Source organism: Mauremys reevesii, linkage group 2, assembly GCF_016161935.1.
Source record: "Mauremys reevesii isolate NIE-2019 linkage group 2, ASM1616193v1, whole genome shotgun sequence".
In the NCBI taxonomy this organism is placed as follows: domain Eukaryota; kingdom Metazoa; phylum Chordata; order Testudines; family Geoemydidae; genus Mauremys; species Mauremys reevesii.
Window position 1 is genome coordinate 121230642 of NC_052624.1, and position 9973 is coordinate 121240614.

At 40.5% G+C, this 9973-nt stretch overlaps 1 protein-coding gene across 3 annotated transcripts in view; it reads left to right on the top strand.

Annotated features, from left to right (window-relative positions):
- Positions 1-9119, top strand: part of IRX2 (iroquois homeobox 2) — a 126449-nt gene extending 117330 nt beyond the window's left edge. For 2 of the 3 annotated variants that reach the window (XM_039525245.1, XM_039525242.1), the window contains exons 5-8: positions 5786-6191; positions 6697-7401; positions 8117-8184; positions 8861-9119. In XM_039525245.1, the coding sequence (XP_039381179.1) occupies positions 5786-6191; positions 6697-7401; positions 8117-8160 (1155 nt within the window). In that variant the 3' untranslated portion in view covers positions 8161-8184; positions 8861-9119. Of the gene's footprint in view, positions 1-4018; positions 4262-5785; positions 6192-6696; positions 7402-8116; positions 8185-8860 lie in introns of those variants that run through there. The other variant, XM_039525243.1, reaches the window with a different exon arrangement.
- The last annotated feature ends 854 nt before the right edge of the window (positions 9120-9973 follow it).

The following is a 9973-nucleotide window of genomic DNA, read 5'->3' on the forward strand; positions in this document are numbered from 1 at the left end:
TAAAGGATTGGGCCCTATGTAAATACCCACCAAACACACAAGTCCATGCATAAACACACACAGTCAGTTATTACACAGAACAAATAGATCGTGTTTACATTACATGAGGAAGGACACCATTCCCACAGTCCTGGCTTTCATTTTTGATCGCCTTAAAACTTCATACGAGTGCAAGGAGCCGTAGTTAGCATCTAAAAATGACAAACCACAAAATCTGTTTCCCAGGTATCAAAAATACCTGAAAAGCATTAATCTTTGTTAGCTGCTCATTAACTATAACCGAAGTAAACTTTACATTTAAAAAGTCAAATGCGAGTGTTGCTGAAAATCTAGGGGTACGAACGATGAGATAATGAATAGCTATCCAAATAAATATGCAGTGTGTAAGTCTTCAAGTCTCTGTGTAGGCGTTTTAATTTGTTACAGTTATTACCAATAAAAAGTGCATGTAGTACTGTTATACTGTTTAATAGTGCAAGTTGGACGGTTTTTATTAGTAACAGGAAAATAGATTTCAATTAAGGAGCACAGTAGATTAAAAGATATCTATGCTAAAAATATTCAGATCAAAAAGCATAATTTGGGAAAATTTAGATATAATCCGCAAACACTGATCAAAAGCAATATTGACACAAAACTTCAGATTTTAATCACAAATTATATTTCAATGACCTCAATAGCAGTTTGATCTCTATATTCCAAGTCAAATGAGTAATGTTTATTGTAAGTAAATGCATACTTCTTGAAGTGGGTGAGAATGTGCCTTTCTGAAGCTATACAAAAATATGCAAATGAAACCGAAACATGAATGTCTTTTGAAATGATTATACTATATCGCATTAATCTCTTATTGCAAAAGTATTATTCATTTATATATAAAACAGTGTTTTGGAATGCACAATGAAAATATTGCAAATTTAATCTGTTGCTCTTTGTATTTGTTGGGGAGTGTGCTATTGATTTATAGTCTTCCGAGTGAAATCATAAAAAAGATTTTGCACCAAGGAACGCAAGAAATACAAATGCAGACAAAAGCAACATCTACATTTTCTACATACATACCTATATATCCAGGATGTGTGTGCGTCTGTGTGCGCGCGCCTATGTGTTTTTATGTATGTGTATACTCTGAACGGAATTACATAATTCCTCCTGGGAGCACAGTATTTGTTTAAGCAGTCTTTCCAGGTCATAACTGTAACACCCATTTAATAGCATTAATCCCCTGTTATAATGTCAACACAACGGCCATTGTATTCCCAATCTGAATTGTACCACTAATTATTAAAGAGGATGAATTAAAAGCAATCAGCTCGCTTAAATACTTACTTACGTCACCCTGTTGGAAAGAACAGACTCATTTTACAAAATAAAAATGCAGAGGTATTCTATATTTTGCAATGCATTCAGTTTGACTTGCTGAGGTTCATGTATGACTTTATAATGTTATAATTAAGGTTCATTCTCAAATCTCCAGCTGCTGCAGCGCTAAAGAAAAGCAAAAAATGCATATGCTTAAAAAGTCGCTCTGCGAACACCGACATTTAATATTTAGACGTAATCGCCTGATATCGATTACGCCACATAACTTGAAATATGAATGCGTGTTATATAAAGCGCTTGCTTTTACAGTTTCCATTGTTATTTAATACATGTGTATTAATCATCAAGTAGGAAAGCAAGCATCATTTCTGTAATCTGTTGCATTGAGTTTACCGGTTGTTTATCACTTTCTTAACACGAAATGGAAAGTCTAGATTTAATGATAAGAAATACCTGTTGGTGTTAACCTCCTCCCCCTCACCTTTCTTTTTAAGGATTGCATCTCCTATAGGCCACGGGAATTAATTCCCTATGTCGGGTGGCCAGATCTCTTCTGGATGCAGGGGTGAGGGGAAAATTGGCGTGGAGATGGAGGGGGTTCTACAGGGAAAGAAAAACATAAACAAGCATAGGTTGCTTAAAACATACACACATCCATATACTTGGCTATGTAGTTCTAATACTTCAAGTTTCCCAGAGAGCACACTGAGCCTGTATTAGAAAGATTATTAAATCAGCATCTCAAAGTGTATTATTTTATTAGCAGCATGTTTAATTGATTGACAATAGGTGGCCCGATAACCCATAATTCTTCAGTTATTGCGATCTTTCCTTCCTGTCAGTTTCTAATAGATTCCCCAGTGTACTTTGGTTTGATGTATTTCCCCCATCCACTGTAATGATATGGGGTATTTTGTAAAGAATTCAACTTTAACGCTGACTGCACTTTTTAAACTACTATATTTGGTTAAATAAAAGACAAATGCTCATTCATAAATGCAGTGAGGACAAAATACATGGCTTAATGTGTACAGGACCCAGTGTAGAAGTTTATTTCAGGCTTTAATGTTTTGCCTGTTGGTGACAACTATTTCATTACAATTTGGTTACTTTCAACAATTACTATTTCACAGTTTAGATTAATACTTCAAGGCCTGATCCTGTATTCTTTCAGTAAAACTCTCACTGATGGATTGCGACTGAGTAAGGGTGAGTAGCTCAGAACACACACATGGGGCCTACAGTACATGCAAGCAAGAGATATAGCAAGTAATAAACGGATATATTGTGGACTGGTAGGGAAATCCATATTTAGGTGGGTTGTATACAATGCAATACACCTTTGGTAGATGAGGTGTGTTTTTATGGGAAGGTATGGATTTAGAAACGTAAGGAGGAGAGGAGAAACGAATTGTATCTCAATTATTGTACACTAATAACAGAGTTCAATTCCAGATCCAAAGGATTGTGTGTACAATTAACCACAGACTTCGCAAAAGTCTCTCAAGACCAGTCAGCCTGAGAAAATATAGACCAATACTTTCACCTCAACTTCTCCTTTCTGGTATACTGTAGAACTGCCAGTGTTTGTGGTGGGCAGAAATTATATTCTTTGTGAAGTTAATTATACCCTGAATGTTTGTCCTGATAGGCTTCCTCTCTGAACTGCAAAGAGAGGGGTTGTACCCCTGCACAGGGCCACCTGGGCCTCTCCCTCATGCAACCAAAACCAGAGCAAGTAGAATGGAAATTGAAAGAGTCTTCCTTGGAGGGTTTAATGTGAACATTTAGCTTAGCTTGGCTGCTTGTGAAAAACTATTATCAAAGTGGAAAGCTATTGTTGCCATACACGGACACTCGTATAGTGTTCTCAGTCTATTCATGCGTGTACTTCCCGCCTTTTCACCATACGCAGGGCAATACTTGTACTTGTGCTCTCCCACCATATACTAACAAGCCCTGTGCGCAAGTCTGTGATAATATATAAGATAGAAGGTGTGTGCATAGCATAGGTACCTATTGCAATGGAGTGTGTGCAAGCGTATTTGCGGCTCTGAGCCGGGAGAAACTGAGCAGCGGTATCATCCTTTGGCTTCAGCAGTGTGCTCGCTGTCAGACAGAGAGGGTGGTTGTAACGCATTACCAAGCCTGCTTCCCTCCCTCCGTCTGCGGGGGGAGCTGGAGAAGGAGAAGGGGCGGGCCCCTCGCAATATGCAGATGAGCCGCTGTGACGGACAGCTCTGCTTTCCAATGTCTCTCAGAAACTCGAGTGCTCCTTCCCTCAACTCTTCACTCCAGACTCTATACTTCCCCCAAAATACAGGCTGGCCGGCGCTGGGGGAGCGGGCTGGCGGGCAGAACTCCATATGCAGCAGCCACTTTCCTGAGCCGGGCTCTCTCCCTCCCTCTCTCCCTGGCTTTCTCTCTCTCTCTCCCCCCCCCTTGTCGTTACCCAGCTCCTTCTCCCCTCTCCCCATGCCCTTCTCGTCCTGGGTAGTTTGCTGAGCGGATCCGCCGTTGTGGTGCTGGCCGGGGTGCATGGGGGGCCAGTAGGACAAGTCTCATTCTCCGCACAGCTGCCCAGAGCCGTCTGGGGAGAGGGAGAGGGAACACGAAAGCAGCAGCAGGAGCAGCAGAAGCGCCAGGGCCGGACACCCTCGCCCCTTCCCTGCTCCTGTGCACTCCCGTGCAAGCCATGTCCTATCCTCAGGGTTACCTCTACCAGCCCCCCGGCTCGCTGGCTCTGTACTCCTGCCCGACGTACGGGGCGTCGGCTCTGGCGGCCCCCAGGAGCGAAGAGCTGGCCAGGTCTTCGTCGGGCTCGGCGTTCAGCCCTTACCCGGGATCGGCAGCTTTCACAGCCCAGGCGGCGGCCACAGGCTTCACCAGCCCGCTCCAGTACTCCACAGACCCCGCCACGGGATTCCCCTCCTACATGGTAACTACCGAGAAAAATCCTCTCCTTCTTCATTAGCATCCTCATCCTCATCCTCCTCTGCCCCTATTTCCTGCACACGCACCATCCGTACCAGAGCCCGGGCTGCACAGCCAGGCGCTCCGCACAAACTCAGCCGCCTGCTTATGTTTTCCCAACACCACGCTTAGAGTGCAAACCCGAGGTGCCCGAGCGGGGCAAAGGGAGACGCAGGCGGGGGCCCTGGCACTATCTCGGACCGGACCCTGGCGGCTCTCGGGGCTTGCGAACATAAAACCGAGCCTGCCTTTGCTCGCGGGTCCGTTCGTAAAGAATCCGCATTGTCTGAAGCAGTTTGGTGGCTGCGTTTTGTGCTGCGGGAGGAGAGGGGAGGAATTCTTTCTTCTGGCTTTTCTAAGCCAACGTTTAGTGGAGCTCCGGGAAGTGAGCCCGGTGCGGTTTCAGTTACTTTCAATGCGTTTTGTGCTAATGGTTTAACTGGATTTTAGGGATGAAAAGAAGCATCTGTTTGCGATCTGCGAGCTTCGCTCATACCCAAGATGGTTGTGGTGGCCGCAGCTTCAGCGTTCACTTTGTTGTCATTACTTAAAAGGAGCATTTGAAATTGCGTGTGTCTCTCTCTGTGTGTATGTATATATATATATATATATATATCGTTATAGCTTTATAGACACACATCAGAAATTTAAGGTCGGAGACTCCAGATTGGTTACGATGGTTCCAGAAAGGGGTGGCAAAAAGGTTAGTTATATTTCCATATAAACAGACAGAAAACCAAATGTTTTCTGGTTGTAAAATACTTCAGCAGAAATGGTCGTGCAGTCTTTATTCAATGCAATGTGAAAGATCTGAAGATCTGCCCCTCCTGACTTTCCTGGCGAGGAGCAGTAGATATAAGTAGCTGGAAGTTGCAAAGTGTGTTTGTCGACTATTAAGAACATTAGGTGATTTTGGGGCCCTTCTCTAGGATTTTGAAACGTCCTTAAAGTTATCAACTTCCTTAGTAATAGCTTCAACTTTTCTTCCATTGCGCAGACTTAAATAAGCTCAATGCAAACGTTAAAGGGCGAATTAAAATGCTAATTACATCGCATTTAAACAATTCGAAACGGTGCATATCTTTTGATTTGCAAGTTGGATTTGCAATGCATTAGTGCAGTGAATTGCTAAACGGTGGCTCTGTTGTATATTCTATAGCAAAAAAGGAAACATCTTTTGAACCTTTGAAAGAAACCTGTAAGGCCTTTTTAAAATGTCTGCGTGACTCAGAAATAATTTTGGGAAATATTAAATTACAGGGATCTAAAATTAACTGAAGATTAAAAGATCAGCGATTTAAGTGTGTGCGGTTTGGGGGGGGAGTAAATAAGATCTTAATGGCCTTTGGGTACCCTTGTTTGCTATTAGAATATGAATGTGAGATACCAATCCAGGAAAATGCAAATATAATCACTGATCTTTCCTTGACAACTTACTAATGACTAGCAGCAATAACAAATTGCCAACCCACTGTTTTGCCCTTTCCAGGGCTCTCCTTACGATGCTCATTCGACGGGGATGACCGGGGCCATCAGTTACCATCCGTATGGCAGTCCTGCTTACCCTTACCAGCTGAATGATCCCGCTTACAGGAAAAACGCCACCCGAGATGCCACCGCCACCCTGAAGGCCTGGCTGAATGAGCACAGGAAGAACCCCTACCCCACGAAGGGCGAGAAGATCATGCTGGCCATCATCACCAAGATGACCCTCACCCAGGTCTCCACCTGGTTCGCCAACGCCAGAAGGAGGCTCAAGAAGGAGAATAAGATGACTTGGGCTCCCCGCAACAAAAGCGAAGATGAAGATGAAGACGAAGGGGATGGGGCAAGAAGTAAGGAGGAAAGTTCGGACAAGGTGCAGGAAAGCAATGAAACTTCAGCAGAGGACGAAGGTTAGGCACAACACGATTGTACTATAGCTAGATATAAAGGTCCCAAAGGGATACGTGTGCAAGTGCCAGGATTTATTTAAAGCACGTTTACTTTCCAAATTATAACCGGGGTGCTGCGGGATATATTTTAAACTCATGCCCCAACCCCTCTATGCCGTTTGCCCTCACTACCTAATCTTCACCTTTAACTGATAAATAACGATAGCAAAGACTTTTTAAATTGATCTAATTCTGCATTGAGCCATTCCCCTAAAAAAGCCAGCCAGAGCATTTGTGTTAATAATGCCTGTTGTGCTTTGTACGGACACATACAGGAAGCTGCTTTCATGCAGCCGTAGTGATAGCCGGTGGGAGTGTTCCTAGAATTATAATTATACATAAAAGGATTTGATTACAAGCGTCGCTTTCCCATCAGTGGTTGCAATGGTTGTGCTTGCTTCTCTCCTGCTCTCTTTAGTCTATATAACTGACTGTGCCCTTGTTTGTTCGGCTGGTGCCCTTGCAGGGATCAGCTTGCAGGTTGACTCGCTCACCGATCACTCCTGCTCCGCGGAGTCGGATGGGGAGAAGTTGCCCTGCCGAGTAGGGGACACGCTCTGCGAGTCCGGATCAGACTGCAAGGACAAATACGAGGACATCGAGGACGACGAGGATGAAGATGATGTAGCAGAGAGAGACCTTCCCGCTAAGCCTGTGACTTCCTCCCCCCTCACCGGAGTGGAAGCCCCCCTCCTTAATCACCCCCACGAGGACACTTCAAGGAACTCCAATAAAACTACTTTGGACAACAGGATTTCTCCCAGTTCCGAGACACAGACCATTAAGCCCAAGCTCTGGTCTCTAGCTGAAATAGCCACCTCGGACCTTAAAAATCAGAACATGGGCCAAAGCTGTCAGCCACCGGCGTTATCTTCAGTAACCCCCTCTTCTACTTCGCACAGCTCTGCCTACTCTCCCTCTTCTCTCTTAGGAAGGCACATTTATTACACTTCACCTTTTTATACCAATTATACAAACTATGGGAACTTTAACGCACTCCAGAGCCAGGGGATCCTGAGATATAACTCCGCAGCAATGGCTTCGAACGAGGGACTAAGTCAGACTGTACTAAATACAAACTCTGTTCACAAACAGAGCAGTGACTCTTTGAAAACGATCACTAACCAGCTAGAACAACATTACAGGCCCTCTAGTTATGAGTCTAAGAAAGGTAGGTGACTGATTGCTTCTTTTCTTCCCAAAGGCAAAATGACTTCTCTACACACTGTAGATAAAGAATGCTTATTTGGACAGCCACCACCAGCAGTAGACAAATAAACCGACAATACTTAAGGAAAAGGAGCTGGATGGAGCTAGACAACAATATATTTTGGGAATTTAAAAATATCCCCCCTCCCCATTTTTTGCATTTAAGGAAAAGAAAAAGAAATAACAGAGGAGTTTAAAAAAATCTAATGGGCTAAATATGTTGCTTTAAAATCAATGTTTATAAATGAACCTATATATATATATATATAATTTTAAAAAATACTGCTATCTTTACTTTTTGTGCATTGCGTTTAGTAAAACAGGACTCTAACTTTTTTTTTACACTTTTAAGGAGTTACATATAGTTTTATTCGATTTAAGCTAAAGAAAATACAGTGATCCAAGTTATCAAATTATGTCCATTGTACAACATCTATTTTTCCCATACAGTTTTAAAATTAGTAAAACAAATTAATATAATTGTCTGATTTTAAAAAGGAATAAAAAAACCTGATACCACCATTATCCAAACCGCAGCCAACTATAAAATATTAATGTAGAAGTTTTAAATGGTTTAGATATGAATTTTGTGCAAGTGAATTTTGGGACATACACACACTGTATAATCTAGTTAGCTGGCTGTGTCCTGTGACTAACTGACGGTTATATTTTGACAGATCCCACTGACGTCTGCACAGTAGGAGTACAACCATACCTATAGAAGTGCAATCACACAGCAATGCAAGTAAGTGAGAACATTTTCTATTACATTGATCATTTGGCATCAGGTCCAAGACATATTGCACAGCTGTAAACTTGCTTAACGTTAATTTCCTGCTTCATTACATAAGAGTCTGATTACAAAGTAATATGCTCTGTTCTAGTCTTTTTGAAAATCCCTTATTACAGCTTTTCTTCTCTGCTTTATACTCTTTTGTAAGACAGTTTAGCGGGTTCCCAACTCCTTCATATGACTTAGGGTTTTCTTTTCCATTATGTAAAACAAAAATAAAGGAATTCTTAAATTTTATATAGATATCTTTAGATCTCTTTTTAAAATAATTTTCTAATAATTGTTATAAGATAAGATGTTTGTGTTAAGATATTATTACAATTGTACATTGTAAATATTTAAATTTTAAAAGCACAATTATAAGATTTCAGCATGCTTTTCTAGGAGGTTATGGTATCTCTGAATTGTCTTATGTCTGGTTAACGATGGCACCTTTACAACTTTCTATGTTTAAGACTAACCAAAATCCTATAGATCTTTTAAAACTAATATTTTCATGAGAAGAAAACAAAAGAGTAAGCATTTTAGTTCAACTTTATTCATTATTATTAATATATGATTACAGTGTAATGGTGTTAGTGTGTAACTGAAGGATTTTGGATGATCTGGTTTTTTCCTTGGTCCACAGGTAGGTGTCACAATTGCTTTGAAAAAAGTCAGCAAGCCATCATCTCTCCCCGAGCTAATATATAGAACAAATCTCTAAATCCGGATCACATCTTGTGCCACTGTATAAAGGAAGACCACAGAGCACTATTAAATCTACAGACTCTAATTATTAAACCAGAATTTTGTTGGACATACGTGAGTTTGCTGGTATAGTATAGTTTCCCCAATGTATGTGTTACTTTTGAAAACAGATCTGTTTTTCTCAGGATATCTTGAATTGATCACTTCATTGCCACAGTATATATTCGATAGGTGTGATAGGATTTATTGTAAAAATTATTTGTAAAAGATGTATACAGTAGAGATAACAAAGATGTGATTGGAGAACTTGAGTACTTACAAAGTGGAAACAAATTTGATATTTATTTTTGTAATGATATAAAAGCTTCTAGTAATTTATGCAAGTTGTATTGCAATGAAATTGGAACTTTTGTAAATAAATTTTGCCTGGTTTTTATTTGAAACGTTAATGGTTATACAATCTTTGGTTGTTTAACAAAATTTCTTTACTAATTTATATCTTTAATTGTAAATAAAAACAGACTAGTCTGCAACCATATGGTGTTTTTGGTTCATTTCCCCCTAAATACTAAAAATAGTAAATTATTTAGAAAATCATAAAATTGATAGTAGTTGCAATTCACTTTCTATTTTTAGGATGTAAAAAGCCTAAATAAATTAAACAAACTGCAAATACATGCTTTGTTTAAGTGAAGCTCAGAGTTGTTCTGTATAGATATAGCGGGATAGATATAAAGAGACGTGCATGCACGTGTACATTTTTACAAGCTAGCAGAGATGCAGTTATTTTTAATACTAGCACTTTCCAATGTTATTTTCCTTTCCCATAAATAAAGTGTTCATAACTCACCCTATTTTGCTATAGCTCAAGCAATCATTTATTCTGATTTTAAGTTATGTCCAGAAGTGCTGAAAATGCAAGAAAACAAAATACCCAGCCCCTATTTTTTATAGTTTTTCCTCTTCTAAATTGCATGAATTATGTCTATAATTTGATAGTCCTGTAAGAGATCCACCTTGATTAGACTCAGCAAAACAGCTACCCTATCAT